The 18,667-nt window shown below is 39.1% G+C and overlaps 1 protein-coding gene across 4 annotated transcripts in view; it reads right to left on the minus strand.

Moving 5' to 3' along the window:
- Window positions 1-18,667, minus strand: part of CEP83 (centrosomal protein 83) — a 111,157-nt gene that overhangs the window by 72,827 nt on the left and 19,663 nt on the right. For all 4 annotated transcript variants that reach the window (XM_032297994.1, XM_032298004.1, XM_032298022.1 and 1 more), the window contains exon 5: window positions 8,182-8,433. In XM_032297994.1, the coding sequence (XP_032153885.1) occupies window positions 8,182-8,433 (252 nt within the window). The remainder of the gene's footprint in view (window positions 1-8,181; window positions 8,434-18,667) is intronic.

The following is an 18,667-nucleotide window of genomic DNA, read 5'->3' on the forward strand; positions in this document are numbered from 1 at the left end:
GCCTCCCTGTGTCCATGTATCCTCATTGTTATGAGTGAGAAGATGCAGTGTTTGGTTTTCTCTTCTTGTGTTAGTCTGCTGAGAATGATGGTTTCCAGCTTTATCTATGTCCCTGAAAAGGATATGGACTCACCCCTTTTTATGGCTGCATAGTATTCCATGGTGTACATGTGCCACATTTTCTTTATCCAGTCTACCTCTGATGGGTATTTGGGTTGGTCCCAAGTCTTTGGTATTGTGAACAGTGTTGCAATAAACATACATGTGCACACGTCTTTATAGAATGACTTATAATCCTTTGGGTATATACCCAGTAATGGGATTGATGGGTCAAATGGTATTGTTGGTTCTAGTTCCTTGAGGAATTGCCACAATTGTCTTTCACAATGGTTGAACTAATTTACACTTCCACCAACAGTCTAAAAATGTTCCTATTTCTCCACATCCTCGCCAGCATCTCTTGTCTCCCAACTTTTTAATGATTGCTCTTCTAACTGGCGTGAGATGGTATTGCAATATGGTTTTCATTTGCATTTCTCTAATGACCAATGATGATGAGCTTTTTTTCCATATGTTTGTTGGCTGCATAAATGTCTTCTTTTAAGAAGTGTCTGTTCATCTCCTTTGTCCACTGTTTGATGGGGTTGTTTTTTCTTGTAAATTTAATTTTTTTGTAGATTCTGGATATTAGCCCTTTGTCAGATGCACCGATTGCAAAAGTTTTCTCCCATTCTGTAGGTTGCGTGCTCACTCTGATGATAGTTTCTTTTGCTGTGCAGAAGCTCTTCAGTTTAATTAGAACCCATTTGTCAATTTTGGCTTTTGTTGCCAATGTTTTTGGTGTTTTAGTCACAAAATCTTTGCCCATGCCTATGCCCTGAATGGCATTGCCTAGGTTTTCTTCTAGGGTTTTTATGGTTCCAGGTCTTATGTTTAAGTGTTTGATCCATCTTGAGTTAACTTTTGTATAAGGTGTAAGGAATGAATCCAGTTTCAGCTTTCTGCATATGGCTAGCCAGTTTTCCCAACACCATTTATTAAGTAGGGAATCCTTTCCCCATTGGTTTTGGTCAGGTTTGTCAAAGATCAAATGGTTGTAGATGTGTGGCGTTATTACTGAGGCCTCTGTTCTGTTCCACTGGTCTACATATCTGTTTTGGTACCAGTACCATGCTGTTTTGGTTACCGTAGCATTGTAGTGTAGTTTGAAGTCAGGTAGCATGATCCCTCCAATTTTGTTCTTTTTGCTTAGGATTGTCTTAGCTATGCAGGCTCTTTTTTGGTTCCATATGAAATTGAAAGAAATTTTTTCCAATTCTGTGAAGAAAGTCAGTGGTAGCTTGATGGGGACAGCATTGAATCCATAAATTGCTTTGGGCAGTACAGCCATTTTCACAATATTGATTCTCCCTAACCCATGAGCATGGAATGCTTTTCCATCTGTTTTTGTCCTCTCTTATTTTCTTTTTATTTTTTTGAGACAGAGTTTCACTTGTTACCCAGGCTGGAGTGCAATGACGTGATCTCGGCTCACCGCAACCTCCGCCTCCTGGGTTCAGGCAATTCTCCTGCCTCAGCCTCCTGAGTAGCTGGGATTACAGGCACGCGCCACCATGCCCAGCTAATTTTTGGTATTTTTAGTAGAGACGGGGTTTCACCATGTTGACCAGGATGGTCTCGATCTCTTGACCTCATGATTCACCCGCCTCGGCCTCCCAAAGTGCTGGGATTACAGGCGTGAGCCACCGCGCCCAGCTCCCTCTTATTTTCTTGAGCAGTGGTTTCTAGTTCTCCTTGAAGAGGTCCTTCACATCCCTTGTAAGTTGGATTCCTAGGTATTTGATTCTCTTAGTAGCAATTGTGAATGGGAGTTCGCTCATGATTTTGCTCTCTGTTTCTTTTGTACTCTTCTGTACAGAATCTTCTGCAGTCTGTTATTAGTGTATAGGAATGCTTGCGATTTTTACACATTGATTTTGTATCCTGAGACTTTGCTGACGTTGCTTGTCAGCTTAAGGAGATTTGGGGCTGAGACAATGGGGTTTTCTAAGTATACAATCATGTCTTCTGCAAACAAAGACAATTTAACTTCCTCTCTTCCTAACTGAATATGCTTTATTTCTTTCTCTTGACTGATTGCCTTGGCCAGAACTTCCAATACTATGTTGAATAGGAGTGGTGAGAAAGGGCATCCTTGTCTTGTGCCAGTTTGCAAAGGGAATGCTTCCAGCTTTTGCCCATTCAGTATGATATTGGCTGTGGGTTTGTCATAAATAGCTCTTATTATTTTGAGATCATTCCATCAATACCTAGTCTATTAAGAGTTTTTAGCATGAAAAGGTGTTGAACTTTATGAAGGCCTTTTCTGCATCTATTGAGATAATCATGTGTTTTTTATCATTGGTTCTGTTTATCTCATTTCTTCTAGATTTTCTAGTTTATTGTATAGAGGTATGTATAGTATTCTGTCATGGTAGTCTGTAGTTCTGTGGGATTGCTGGTGATATCCCCTTTATCATTTTTTATTGCATCTATTTGATAACTTCTCTCTTTTCTTATTAGTCTGGCTAGCAGTCTATTTTGTTGATCTTTTCAAAAAACCAGTTCCTGGATTCACTGATTTTTTTTGAAGGATTTTTGGTGTCTTCTATCTCCTTCAGTTCTGCTCTGATCTTATTTCTTGGCTTCTGCTAGGCTTTTGAATTTGTCTGCTCTTGCTTCTTTAATTCTTTTAATTGTGATGTTAGGGTGTCGATTTTAGATCTTTCCTGCTTTTTCTTGTGGGCATTTACTGCTATAAATTTCCCTCCAAACACTGCTTTAAATGTATCCCAGAGATTCTGGTACGTTTTGTCTTTGTTCTCAATGGTTTCAAAGAACATCTTTATTTCTGCCTGCATTTCATTATTTACCCAGCAGTCATTCAGGAGCAGGTTTTTCAGTTACCATGCAGTTGGGCGGCTTTGAGTGAGTTTTTTAAATTCCGAGTTCTAATTTGATTGCACTGTGGTCTTAGAGACTAAGATTTCCATTCTTTGGCATTTGCTGAGGAATGCTTTACTTCCAATTATGTGGTCAGTTTTACAGTAAGTGTGATGTGGCACTGAGAAGAATGCGTATTCTGTTGATTTGGAGTGGAGACTTCTGTAGATGTCTATTAGGTCCACTTGGTTCAGTGCCGAGTTCAAGTCCTGATATCCTTATTGATTTTCTCTCTCATTGATCTGTCTAATATTGACAGTGGGGTGCTAAAGTCTCCAACTATTATTGTTTGGGAGTCTAAGTCACTTTGCAGGTCTCTAAGAACTTGTTTTATAAATATGGGTGCTCTTGTATTGGGTGCATACATATTTAGGACAGTTAGTGCTTCTTGTTGCATTGATCCCTTTACCATTATGTAATGTCCTTCTTTGTGTCTTTTGATCTTTGTTGGTTTAAAGTCTGTTTTATCAGAGAGTAAGATCGCAACTGGTTTTTTTTTTTCTTTTTTTTTTTTTTTTTTTTTGCTTTCCATTTGCTTGGTAAATATTCCTCCATCCCTTTATTTTGAGCTTAAGTGTGTCTGTGCACATGAGATGGGTCTCCTGAATACAGCACACCAGTGGGTCTTGTCTCTTTATTCAATTTGCCAGTTTGTGTCTTTTAATTGGGGCACTTAGCTCACTTACATTTAACGTTAATATTGTTATGTGTGAATTTGATCCGTCGTTATGATGCTAGCTGGTTATTTTGCCTGTTAGTTGATGCAGTTTCTTTATAGCGTTGATGGTCTTTACAATTTGGTGTGCTTTTGCAGTGGCTGGTAGAGATTATTCCTTTCCATGTTTAGTCCTTCCTTCAGGAGCTCTTGTAAGGCTAGCCTGGTGGTGACAAAATCTCTCAGCATTTGCTTGCCTGTAAAGGATTTTATTTCTCCTTCACTTATGAAGCTTAGTTTTGCTGGATATGAAATTCTGGGTTGAAAATTATTTTCTTTAAGAATGTTGAATATTGATCCCCACTCTCTTCTGGCTTGTAGTTTTTCTGCCGAGATCTGCACTGTTAGTCTGATAGGCTTCCCTTTGTGGGTGACCCGGCCTTTCTCTCTGGCTGCCCTTAACATTTTTTCCTCCATTTCAACCTTGGTAAATATGACTATTATGTGTCTTGGGGTTGCCCTTCTCAAGTAGTATCTTTGTGGTGTTCTCTGTATTTCCTGAATTTGAAGGTTGGCCTGCCTTGCTAGGTTAGGGAAGTTCTCCTGGATAATTTCCTGAATAGAGTTTTCCAACTTGGTTCTATTCTCCCCATCACTTTCAGGTACACCAATCGAACACAGGTTTGGTCTTTTCACATTGTCCCATGTTTCTTGGAGGCTTTGTTCATTTCTTTTCACTCTTTTTTCTCTAATCTTGCCTTCTCGTTTTATTTCATTGAGTTGATCTTCAATCTCTGATATCCTTTCTTCTGCTTGATTGATTCAGCTATTGATTCTTGTGTATGCTTCACGAAGTTGTCGTGCTGTGTTTTTCAGCTCCATCAGGTCATTTATGTCTTCTCTACATTGGTTATTCTATTTAGCAATTTGTCTAACCTTTTTTCAAGGATTTTACTTTCCTTGTATTGGGTTATAACATGTTCCTTTAGCTCGGTGGAGTTTGTTATTATCCACCTTCTGAAACCTACTTCTGTCAATTTGTCAAACTCATTCTTGGTCCAGTTTTGTTCCATTGCTGGCAAGGAAAGCAGCAGCATTCTGGGTTCTGGAATTTTCAGTGTTTTTGCGCTTTTTATCCTCCCCATCTTCCTGGAGTTATCTACCTACAGTTTTGGATGTTGGTGACCTTTGGATGGGGTATCTGGGTAGACATCCTTCTTGTCAACTGTTCCTTTCTGTTTGTTAGTTTTCCTTCTAACAGTCTGGCCCCACTGCTGCAGGTCTGCTGGAGTTTTCTGGAGGTGCACTCCAGACCCTGTTTGCCTGGGTATCACCAGCGGAGGCTGCAGAACAGCAAAGACTGCTGCCTGTTCCTTCCTCTGGAAGCTTCATCCCAGAGGAGCACCTGCCAGATGCCAGCCGGAGCTCTCCTGTATGACATTGACCCCTGCTGGGAGGCGTTTCCCAATCAGGAGGCACTGGAGTCAGGGACCCACTTGAGGAGGCAGTCTGTCCCTTATCAGAGCTCAAACACTATGATGGGAGATCTGCTGCTCTCTTCAGAGCTGTCATGCAGGGATGTTTAAGTCGGCTGAAGCTATGCCCACAGCCACCCCTTTCCCTTGGTACTTTGTTGCAGGGAGATGGACGTTCTATCAATAAGTCCCTGAGTAGGGCTGCTGCCTTTTTTTCAGAGATGCCCTGCCCAGAGGAGGATTTTAAAGAGGGAATCTGGCCTCAGAAGTCTTGCTGAGCTGAGATGGGCTCCACCCAGCCCAAACTTCCCGACAGCTTTGTTTACACTGTGAGAATAAACTGCCTACTCAAGCCTAGGCAATGATGGATGTCCCTTCCCTCACCAAGCTCCAGTGATCCAGGTTGACCTTAGACTGTTGTGCTGGCAGTGACAGTTTCAAGCCAGTGTAATTTAGCTAGCTGGGTTCCGTGGGGGTGGGACTTGCCAAGCCAGACCATTTGGCTTACTGCCTTCAGCCCTCTTTCCAGGGTAGTAAATGGTTCTGTCTTGCTGGCATTCCAGGTGTCGCTGGGGTATGAACAAAACACTCTCCTGCTGCTAGCTGTTTATCCAAACGGCTGCCCAGTTTTGTGCTTGAATCCCAAGCTCCTAGTGGCGTATGCACCAGAGGGAATCTCCCGGTCTATGGTTAGGAAGACTGCGGGGAAAGTGCAGTATCTGAGCCAGAATGTACCCTTCCACCCAGTACTGTGTCTCAGGGCTTCCCTTGGCTGGGGGGGGTTGAATCCCTCAACCTCTAGCACTTCCTGGGTGAGGCAACACTCTACCCCACTTCAGCTCACCCTCTGTGGGCTGTACTCACTGTCCAACCAGTCCCAATGAGATGAACCAGATACCTCAGTTGGAAATGCAGAAACCACTCGCCTTCTGTGTCTATCTCACTGGGGAGCTACAGACCGGAGCTGATCCTATTTGGCCATCCTGCCCAGAAGTCCTTTTTTTTTTTTTTTGGCATGGTCTCACTCTGTCTCCCAGGCTAGAGGACAATGGCACAATCTTGGCTTACTGCAACCTCTGCCTCTTGGGCTCATGCAATTCTCCTTCCTCAGCTTCCCAAATAGCTGGGACTTCAGGCACACACCATGGCACCTGGCTAATTTTTGTATTTTTTGTAAAGACAGGGTTTCACCATATTGTCTAGGCTCATCTCAAACTCCTGAGCTCAGGTGATCCATCCACCTTAGCCTCCCAAAGTGCTAGGATTACAGGCGTGAACCACCACACCCAGCCTCAACATAATTAAAATGAAAACATTTTGGCATTTAAAGGATAAGCTTCAGTTTTATAACATCTCATTTCCTATATATAGATGCTCCTCGACTTATGCTGGGGTTATACCCTGATAAACCCATCACAGATTGAAAATATCTAAGTCCAAAATACAATTAATACAACCTAACCTACTGAACACAGTAATTTAGATGAGCCTACCTTAAGCATCCTCAAAACATGTGGATTAGCCTACAGTTGGGAAAAATCATCTGGCGACACAGTACTCTGTAAAGAGGTTATTTACCCTCAAGATCACGTGACTGACTGGGAAGGAACTGTGGCTCAGTGCAGCTGCCCAGCATTGAGAGTATCATACCACCTATCAATAACCCAGGAAAAGATCAAAATTCAAAGTACATAAATACATATATGGCTTTCACACCATCATATACTCAAAAAATCTTAAACCACCTTAAGTTTGGGAACATTTATCTTAAATATGATAAGAACTATATTCGACAAATAATTAGGAGAAAAAACTATTTTCTTCATATATGAAATAATACTCTCTGGGCACAATTATAGCCAAGAAAGTTAAAGAAGAAAGAAATGCTTGCTGTCATGTGCTTATTTTCATTTCATCTGACAAATAATAAAATTAAATATAGGCTCTTCCGAAAATGTCACAAATAAATTTTCTGTCATCATTCAACTTGCCCTGAAAATATTCACTCTAAAGGACCTCAATGGGAAGTTTCACATCAGGACTGTATACTATATTCAACTGCAATCATCTCACTTATTCTGTCACTGTGTAGAATACATTAAGGACAGAAGCATAGCAACATAAACAATCTCACTCTGAACTGCTTCATGTTTAAGATCCAATGATACTAACATCTTCTAATTCAGAAAACCAGTAAATACTGACAGAAGCATCATGTAAAAAATTTAAAAGTAGTTTATACTCTTCAAAACATACCAATGTACTCCTGTACCATTGGCAGGGGGAAAAAAATCAACAACTTGGACTTGGATATTCATTTTAACTACAAATTAAATGCCCGCTAATGTCCCCTCAACCCAAATTATTTCATAACTATCCCAAAGGGAAAAACAAACAGTCTGAACTGCACAAAATAAATAAAAACAATTAAACACGTATGTTTGCTACAAGTTAGGCACTAAGAACAAGAATAAGTATATCTGAATAAAATGGAAACCAAGAATTATCAAAAGGCTATACCTCTAGGAGTACCAGTCTGGTCTGCCAACACTTATCTTTCTCTAATGAACCCAGGGAAATAATTCTGTAAAGGCATGTATAGTTTTAAAGCTGAATTTTACTACTCTCACAAGAATTTGTCATGAGATATATCAGTATGGTATTTCTGTTCAAACAGGATTTATGATTTTAAGATCTCAAATCCTGGTGTAAGGAATGTGCTATCTTGGAAGAAATTATTCTTTCTGGTTTGAGATGACTTTAGTCTCAGAAACCAAATACATATACTTTTATTTTGCATATTCTACTATGTGGCATTATACGAGTTACGGCATTTCAGATATGTGATTTGACTCTGAAATAATAAATATCCCTTTGTAAATGTGGTAGCATATTCATTGCTTATGAATCAATAGCTTTCTTCTTTACGAAAATACTCACTCTTGGGATTACACCAATGTGCCAGCATTAGCTTGAAACGCATACATTTATGCTCTAAAAATCAGAGGCTTGTCAACTGCACTTTAAAAAAGTATGCCATACTCTACTGGGAAGTAATTAGAATCTTACCTCCAGGGACCTGACTGTAGCCTGCATCTCAGCCAACTGCCGCACCTGTATTCTTTGGACATTTTCTACCTGAGTGCCAGAATTCTCCTTTTCAGCCCTTAATTCTGCTACTTCAGCCTCTAAACCTTTTAATTTTTGACACAAACAGACTTTTTCTCGAGTAAGTTGCTCCACTCTTTTGCTGTCTCTTGTGAGATCAACATTAAGCAGCTGGTTACGCAGTTCTTCTTTATCTTCCTCCAGTCTTGCAATCTAATAATAATTTGAAAGAAAGCATACAAGGTTAAATTATTAAATTTTCAGTTATGAACATGCTTTACAAGTCAGTAAAATTAAAAATTGCACAAAATCTAAGCTCAGGTGCTGAAACAAAGTACAAAGGAAAAATTTTTAACTATCACCTTCTTTCTGTTCTTAGTATGACTCAAATGTAAGGGCAAGGACTGTGTCCTGTTTTCACCCATCTTCATGTGGTGTCTAGCACAGGGTTTAATCAGTTGCTGGCCAAAATTTAAAATCAGAATGCTATAAAAATAATTATTAAAAACACATCAAGTATTTTAAAATTCATGAAAACATTATAGGGGTTCATGCAAGACCAAAACTCTGACTACAGCTAAGCTTTCTCCTCACATGACTAATTCTTGAGCTATGTCTATACTAATAAAATTATCTATGTCAGGGCAATTTATTTCACACAAAAACTGCCTGTCTGTATACATAAAAGCAAATGTGATTGATGAGAGTTTTTAAATGACAGCTGAGAGTTTATTAAAGTCCTAATTGTAATGATGGCCTAGTTCTTAGTTCTTATATTCAAGAAGAATTGAAAAATCATTACTCCAGGGCAGGTGTTAAAGTCACTGGGGAACTTGTAGAGAAGAGACACCAATGGTCTTGTCATTCATGCCAACTATCACTGCTAGACTTTGTAGGCCTCCAAATCAGTGGGTTTCAAATTGTTTCCTAACCTCTGAAGGATTTCAGATGCTCCTCACCTCTGGGGACCAGGGGCAAGCAATCAGGGTAGAACTCATTCTTACCCTTTCGTGATCTCCCCAACTATCTATCCCGTAACACCATCACCACCAAATTCAGTGGCTTTTATTTTTAGTCTCTTTTGGGGGGTTTCTTCATATGATTCAACTTAAGAAAAAGATTCAACTAGGTTTTTTGTTTTTTAAAAGGAAGTTGAAAACCACTGCTCAAAACAAGACCAGGGGTTGTTTGTAGCCAGGATGAACTTTCTGAAAGGCTCACTGTAAGCCCCCCTCAAAAAAACCTAAAGAAATGCTCTGCAACCTAGGCAAAAGTGGTCCAAGAAACGACTTTTTGATCACAGCACTATCAATGAATCTAAAAAGTGTAAGACCTCCAGCCCAGGGCCGGATTTGTTCTCCACACCCATAAAATGGGAAACTGAATTAGATACACTCTTAACAACTTTTTAAATTTTAACACATAGTGATTCCAATTTGGTTTTGGACATGCTGAATTTAAATTGCCAATGAGAAATATAGGTAGACCTATCCAGCAGACAAATATTATTTTCCAGAGAATAAAATTTATCCTTGAAGGAAGCTGCAGCATTTAGAGTTAAGCCCTGAAAAGCTCAGCTAATTAGTGTTTCTCTCCTATTTTTCTTCCCATGCTTTATAAATGACTATTACCTCCTAGTTTGGTCCCTGATTACCTTTTTAACCACTGCATTTTTTTTTTCCTTCAACTAGCTTTATGATGTACAAGTCATATTTCATTCTGTCCTCAGTTTAAATGAAGAACTTGGGCTAATTGATCTTTAAGATACTATTTAGCTTTTATATAAGGTAACTTAAATATGGTTTTAATGTGCTATATTAGAAGTATGATGGCTCATCTAGGTCAGTAGTCAATGTGTAACTCAGGTTCAAACAATGGGGCCCTTCACTGAGTACTTACTCTGGATCAAATACTGAGCTAAATGCTCTGCATGTAAAATCAATATTAACAATAATTTCTCTCATAATCCCCATTTTACACATGGGCTCACACAGCTAATGTTCTTGACCTGCATATTTCCTATATTATTGGGTTTTTTTTCACATGTTTTCAGAGGCATCTGTGTGATAGCTAAAGTGATAGTTGAAGCCATGAGACTGGATGACAGCTAGCTGATAGCTGAGAATTAGATTCCATGTTTATAACTCCTAAATCAGACCTATCGAATCATTCTAGCCAAAACTGCCTTCTAATTTTGCTATTCATTATTTATCCATGCAACAAATATTTACCGAGTACTTACTAACTCCCCAATACTGTTTTAGGTAGTAAGCATACAATCCAGCAGATAAGCAAATAAACGCAAAACCTCTGCTGATGCGGAGCTTATTACATTCAGTCACTGCCGTAACACCACTCGTGTCCCAGACATTTGACACAGATCTTGGATACAGCCTCAGCTCTTTCCTTTTCCACCATTCTCAGTCAGACTCACGTCATCTTCCTTGATGTCCTCAATTTTTTGTGTGCTCAGTCTTTCCTCTGCATTTCCAAAGGGCTTTGTTTACATTTCACTTTTATGAACTTTATCTAAATCTTCCTGTATTGCAGTTACCTCTAAAATACAAACTTACTTGACAGATAAGACAATGTGTTAACTAATTTTACTTTTTAAAAAGTTGTTGAAGTAAAGGAAACTAAACAGAAACCGATTAGGAACTAGGAATAGTGATGATTTCCTTTTCAAAAAAATGACAGCACTTCAATTCTCCGAGGCACAAAATAGGGAATGGTAGTGTTATCTAATTACTCCATCTTTGTTTTTATTACCTTTACAATACAGCATAGGGATATGGGTAAGAGAATCAAACTGCCTAGGTTTATTTTTTCTTTCAATAAAGATATTGTTCTACTGTCTTCTGGCTGTATTACTTGTAAAAATAAATCTATTGTCACTCTTTGTTCCTCTGTATAAGATTTCTTTCTTCAGTTACTTGTTTTTAAAATTCAACTTTTTCAGATAATGGTAGGTTCAAAAGGAATTCTTATAAGGATTAATATAGAGGGATCCTGGGTATCCTTAACCAAGCTTCCCCTATTGGTAATAATCCTCTTCCATTTTTTGGGAAGACACTATGTAGAATTGGTATGAATTCTTCTTTAAACGTCTGGTAAAATTCTCTAGTTAACAATTCATTTTAGGAATTTTAAAATTACGAATTCAATTTCCCTAACAGTTACAGGTCTATAGAAACTGCCAATTTCTCATTAAATAAGCTGTGGTAGTTTGTGCCTTTTAAGAAATTGATCCATTTCATCTGCATTGTCAAATTCATCAGGGTAGAGTTGTTCAAAGGATTATCTTATTTCCTTTCTAATGTCTGCAAGGTCATCATCAATGATATTTTTATTTCATTCCTGAGATAAGAACAATTTGTATGTTCCATCTTTTTTGTCAGTCTTGCTAGAAGTTGGCCAATTTTATTATCTTTTCAAAGAACCAGTTCTTTGTTTCACTGATTTTCTCTATTATTTTTGTTTTCAATTTCTGCTATGTTTATTATTTCCTTCCTTCTGCTTGCTTTATTTTATTCCAATACTCTTTTTCCAGGTTCTGGAGGTAGAGGTGGGAGGATACATTACTGACTTGTTCCCTCATTTCTAATGCATGAATTTAGTGCTACAAATTTTTCTTGGCACTGCTTTAGCTGTGTCCTAAAATTTTTGATATGCTGCATTTTCATTTTCATGCAATGTATTTTTTGAAATCTCATCTCATTAAAATGCTTTCATCAAAATTTCCACCTTGACCCATACATTTTTTGAAGTATGTCATTTCATTTCCAAGTGTTTGAAGATTTCCCTGTTATTTTCTGTTATTAATTTCTAGTTTGATTCTACTGTGGTCAGAGAACTCACTCGTTACATTTTCAAGTTGTAAAAGTTCATTGAGATTTACATTATAGCCCAAGATATTGTCTATCTTATATACATTCAGTGAGCACTTACATATATTCAGTGAATACTTCAAAAGAATATGTCCAGGTGTTCTCCTTGGGTGGCATGTTTTATAAATGTTATTTAGGTTCTGTTGGTTGATTGTGTTATTGGGTTATTTATCCTTGCTGATTTTTTAATTGTTCTAACAATTGTTGAGAGAGGGGTATGAGGTCACCAACTAAAATTATAGATTTATCTATTTCTCCTTTTAGTTATATCAATTTTGGTTTCACACATTCTGCACCTCTAGTGTACATACGTTTAGCATTCCTGTGTCTTCTTGCTGGGTTGACCTCTTTTATCAGTATAAAATCTTTCTATATGTAAATCTGCTATTTTTCTTTGCTATTTCCTTTGCCCTGAAGTCTGCTCTACCTGATAATAATACTGCCACTCCTATTTTTAATTAATGATTCTATGATATATCTTTTTATATCCTATACTGTTATACTGCCTATACTATTATACTTGGAGTTTCTTACAGACAACATACAGTTCTTGACTTATGATGCAATTACATTACAATAAACTCATGAAAAGTAAAAAATGCATTTTATACTGGCAACACAGCATATGGACCCTGACTTATGATGGTTCAAGTTACAACTTTTCAACTTTACAATGGTAAAAAGTGATATGCATACAGTAAAACCATGACCACATTAAGTCATAAGGAGCACTTTGACTTACAACCCACCGTTAAGTTGAAAAACCATCCAAGTTCAACCATTTTAAGCTGGGGACCATCAGTAAGTGTTAGATCATTTTTAAAATCTACACTGTAAATCTGTTTTTTAATTCATGTATTCAGACTATTTATATTTATTATGATTATTGATACATTAAGTCACTTTTGTTCTGCTTCTTCTCTGTTTTTAGTTTTTCTGTTTTATTTTTCTTGCCTTCCTGTTGGTTAAACATTTTAGGATTCCATTTTATCTTTATGTTTTGAATGTATCCCCTTGTATAGCTTTCTTAGTAGTTGTTCTAGTTATTATATTTATGTAACTTATCATGGTCTACTAAATTTATTTTGTTACAAGTTTGAGTGACGTGAGAAACTTTACCTCCTTTTATATCCCTTTGCCCTTGCTCATTTATAATTACCTAAAATATTTTCTCTATCCATTCAGAACCACATCAGGGTTAAAATTTTTACTTCAACCACCAAACAAAATTTAGAAAATTCATGAGGCAAAGGGAAGTCTATTACATATACCCACAGTTTTGTTTACCATGTATCTTTATCCTTCCTAATATTTTGAGATTCCTTCTTTTTACTGTTTTCTTCCTGTTTAGACAAACTTCTTTTGGATAGGTCTACCGGCACAAAGTTCTCTTCATTTTCCTTCATTTGAGAATATCTTGACTTCCCCTACATTCCAGAAGGGTATTTTTGCTGGATATAGAATTATGAGTTGACAGTCCATATTGTCAGGTCTCCATATGCAAGCCTGGAGCCTGAAAGTCTGAAGTCCTGCTTGCCTCCACTGAAGTTTTCCTCCCTCTGCCTGTGTTCGATATTGTCCCTGATCGCCCAGCAGAGCTTCCCACAAGCCCCTCACCCAACCCTGCCATCTTAACTGTTCTTATGATAATGTAAATACCTCTCACTCAACGCTGCCATCTTAACTGTTCTTATAATGTTAATACCTCTCACCCAACCCTGCCATTGTAACTGAACTTATATACTCCTCGCCCCTACCCCACCACCACTGTAACTGAACTTACTCTGCAACACCCCCAAAACACTACCCAAGCCTGTAAAACTAACTCCTATCCCACTGCCCTTTGCTAATGCCCTTTTCGGCCTTAGCCCACCTGCACCCAGGTGAATAAACAGCCATATTGCTCACACAAAGCCTGTTTGGAAGGTCTCTTTATTCAAAGCGTGCGTTTTTTCAACATTTGGTGCCAGAAACCTGGGACAGGTGACCTCCTACAGCAGACCAAACCCCTCATCCCTGTTCTTGTGCTCCCTCCATGAAGAGATCTACCTACTGACCTGGGGTCATCAGACCAGCCCACAGATGCACACCACCAGCTATTTTGGTAAGCAGTCTCTCTTTTTTGCTTTCCCATCCTTTTGTCTTTTCCTTTCCACTTCCTCCCCCTTTTGGTTTTTGTCCTTTTTCCACTGCAAAGACAAAGAAAATCAGGTAAACCAGGTTCTTCGGTGAGGTTCATGACTGGAAAATCCTATGCAGGTCACGGATCCGGGGACCCAGTTTCCCCAGGGGTTTGACTATCATGGAGACGTTCACCCTAGTCACTTGCCCACCAGGCTCATGGCCAATATTGGTGGTAGGTCAATGTAGAGGACGCTTTCATTGACCACCCACCACCAACGAGGTTCATCCCAGGCTCAACCAGAGATGCCTTCTGAGTGGCTGGGTTGCATGCCCATTTTTCTTGTCTCTGATGCCTTTCCAGAACCATGTGCAATCATCCATCTTCTATCCCTCCCTCCTTTCCGCTGGCCTATGTTCTAAAAAACCTCAAGCCTCTTCAACTGTCTCCTAGCCTAAAACGCAAACATCTCATCATCTTCTGCAACACTGCATGGCCATAATACAAGTTAAACGACAGCTCCAGTTGGCCAAAAAAATGGCACTTTTGACCTATTTTACAAAATTTCGACAATTTTGGTCACAACAAGGGAAAATGGTCTGAAATTCCCTATGTCCAGGCATTTTTTTTTACATACCAATCCCTCCCTAATCTCTACTCCCAGCTAGTGTAGTCCCACAGCTACCTCCTCTGCCCCTGCCCAACAATCCCCCCTTCCAGAGGTGGCTGAAGCCAAAGGCATAGTTAGGGTGCATATTCCTTTTCCTTTATCTAGTCTTTCCAAATTGGCCACAGGTTAGGCTCCTTTTCATCAAATCCTTCAATACTTAACCCAGTCCTATAATCTCACCTGGAATGACTTAAATGTCATCCTTACTTCTACTCTCACCCCTAAAAAATGCTTAATATGCATTTTATCACCCAATCAACCCCAATATTACAACTCTAAAAACTGCTTCCGGCCGGGCGCGGTGGCTCAAGCCTGTAATCCCAGCACTTTGGGAGGCCGAGGTGGGTGGATCACGAGGTCAAGAGATCGAGACCATCCTGGTCAACATGGTGAAACCCCGTCTCTACTAAAAATACAAAAAATTAGCTGGGCATGGTGGTGCGTGCCTGTAATCCCAGCTACTCAGGAGGCTGAGGCAGAAGAATTGCCTGAACCCAGGAGGCGGAGGTTGCGGTGAGCCAAGATCGTGCCATTGCACTCCAGCCTGGGTAACATGAGTGAAACTCCGTCTCAAAAAAAAAAAAAAAAGATTAAAAAAAAAAAAAACAAAACAAAACTACTTCCTCCCTAGTTCTCCTCAACCTGTCTCAACACTTTTTCATTATATACTGCTAAAATCCAGGGCCATGCAGTCAGGATTCTCACACAGGATCCAGGCCTATGGCATGTAGCCTTTTTATCCAAACAACTTAACCTAACACTACTAGGCTGACCCTCATGAAAACGCGCAGCAGCAGATGCCACCCTAATACTCTTCAAATCCCTCAAAATCACAGGCTATGCCCCATTTACCCTCTAGCTCTCACAACCTCCAAAGTTGTCTCTTTACACCTCACACACTTTCAGCCCCTCAGCTTCTCCACCTTTATGCACTCACCCCTACTACTTAAACCACACCTCAAAAAGTCTGTTTCTATTATTTTCTAACTGTGCTCAAATTCACTATACTCATTTACTTTTACATGCCCTGCTTTTGTTTAAGTTGCCAGTTTACACTTTTCCTCCAGGCAATTACAGCTAATATTTCACTCTTAACCTGGCTCCCGTTCTCTGCTCAAACCCAATCTTGTTAATAAAAGTAAGTGGTTGCTTCCAGATACCACATGCTTCCTCATACACCATAAAAACAAAAGTATCCCTCTACACGGTTAACCTCCTCTAATACTATCTTTCTCCTTCTTATTTAAACCCTGTGTTTTTCCAATTAGTCTCTCAATTCCTACAAAATTGTATACAAGCAACAACCAATCAGTCAACACGACAAATACTCCTTCTACAACTCCACAATATTACCCTTTTCCCCCAAATCTCCCAGCAGTCTAAATTCTTTCCCATTTTTAGGTTTCCACTCCACCCCCAATCCCGCTGGAAGAAGCCTTAAGAAACTTCGCCCTCACCCCCTAAAACCTGTTATCACCCCCTCTTCTCTAATTCTTTCTCTCTAAATATAAAAAGACAGGTGTGTCAGGTCTCCATATGCAAGCCTGGAGCCTGAAAGTCTGAAGTCCTGATTGGATATTAGACAGTGAATTTTATGTTATTTTTTCAGAGCTAGATTCTTTGTTTTCCTTATTTCTGAATCTTTGTTCTGGAACACAGCTAAGATTCGGTCATGAGCCACATAACAAAGTTTCAATCAACAACAGTCCACATATATGACAGGGGTCCCATGAGTATAATACTGTATTTTTACTGTTTAAACTTTTCCTTTGTTTAGATATGCTTAGGTACACAAATACTAACCATTATGTTACAATGCCTACAGTATTCAGTACAGTGACATGCTGTAAAGGTTTGCAGCCTAGGAGTAATAGGCTGTACCATATAGGCTAGGTGTGTGGTATAATGTGCCATCTAGGTGGATATATGTACATTCTATGATGTTTGCACATGACAAAATCTCCTAATGACACATTTCTCAGAACATATTCTTGTCATTAAGCAACATGTGACTGTACTTAGAAACAGTCTAATCTTTTCAAATCTTACTTTTATTCTTATTTGCCAGACCAGAATGGCCTTTAGTCTATAGCTAATTTGGTTCTGCTACTGAGGCACAATTCTTCTGAGATTTCTACTTAAAGTACCATGCATTAGAGTGTCTTTCCACTCTGTCTAATGGAAAAATAAATTTTGACGAGTCCCATGTGAACTCTACGGACTGTCCCACCTAAATCATTTTCTTTCTCTGGCCTTGTACAATTTCCTCCACACATGCACTAATCAATACTGCAAAGTTACCCTCTGCAGCACTCTGGAGCTCTCTAATACTCTGCTTTTTAAATTTAAATTTCCTTGACCTCTCAAATTCTGAACTCCAACTCCTTAACTCAAAGACCAAGCTCAATTTAGGTTTTTTTCCTCTGCACTGTGGCCTGGAAACTCTCTCCAGAACCTAAGATGATGGGGCAATCATAGAGCTCATATCATTATATTTTTCTTCCCTTGGGTCTGCCCTGTGCTCCCTATTTTCCAATGTCTGAAAATCATGGTTTCCTATATTTTGTCCCAGTTTTCAGTTAAGGCCTTAAAGTCCATCCCTATTCCATCATAACCAGAAGCAGAAACCCCCAGACTACTTAGATTTGAAACCTAGCTATGTGACCTTGAGCTAGTCTCTCAGTGTTTCCATCTTCTCATTTATAAAATGAAGATGATTATCTAACTCCTAGCATTGTTGAGTTAATTTCTGAAGTATATTTAAAGGTACTGGTACAAAAACAGACATACAGCCAAATGGAACAGAATACAGTAATCCGAAATAAAGCTGCATAACTACAACTATCTGATGCTCGACAAAGTCGACAAAAATAAGCAATGGGGAAAGGACTCCCTATTTAATAATGGGTGTTAGGAAAACTGGCTACCCATATGCAAAGGAATGAAACTGGATCTCTACTCTTCACCGCATGCAAAAGACAACTCAGGGTAAACTAGGAAATACTGCTCTGGACATTAGCCTTGGCAAATAATTTGTGACTAAATTTATGACCCTCTAAAGCAAGGGTCCCAAACCCCAGCTGTGGACCAGTACCAGTCCATGGCCTGTGAGGAACCGGGCCACACAGCAGGAGGTGAGCAGCAACCACTACTGCCTGAGCTCTACCTCCTGTCAGATCAGTGGCAGCATTAGATTCTCATAGCATGAACCCTATTGTGAACTGCACATGCGAGCGATCTAGTTTGCATGTTCCTTATGAGAATTTAATACCCTAATGCCTGATGATCTAAGGTGGAACAATTTCATCCTGAAACCATTCCTCTCCCAGACCTGGTTCATGAAGTAATTGTCTTTCAGGAAACCAGTCCCTGGTGTCAAACAGCACCAGGGACTTTGAAGATCACTGCTCTAAAGCAATTGCAACAAAGACACAAACTGGCAACTGGGACCTAATTAAACTAATGAGCTTTTGTTTGGCAAAAGAAACTATCAACAGAGTAAACAGACAACCCACAGAATGAGGAAAAATATCTGCAAAATATGCTTATGACAAAGTTCTAATATCAAGAATCTATAAGGAATTTACATAACTCAACAAAGAAAAAACAACCCCATAAAAAAGTGGGCAAAGTACATAAACAGACACTTCTCAAAATAAGACATATAAGCAGCCAACGAACATGAAAATAATGCTCAACATCACTAACAATCAGAGAAATGCAAATTCAAAAACATAGTAAGATACAATCTGACGCCAGTCAGAATGG

The sequence above is a fragment of the Sapajus apella genome, unplaced genomic scaffold, assembly GCF_009761245.1.
Source record: "Sapajus apella isolate SASKATOON/1434 unplaced genomic scaffold, GSC_monkey_1.0 scaffold2, whole genome shotgun sequence".
Classification (NCBI taxonomy): Eukaryota; Metazoa; Chordata; class Mammalia; order Primates; family Cebidae; genus Sapajus; species Sapajus apella.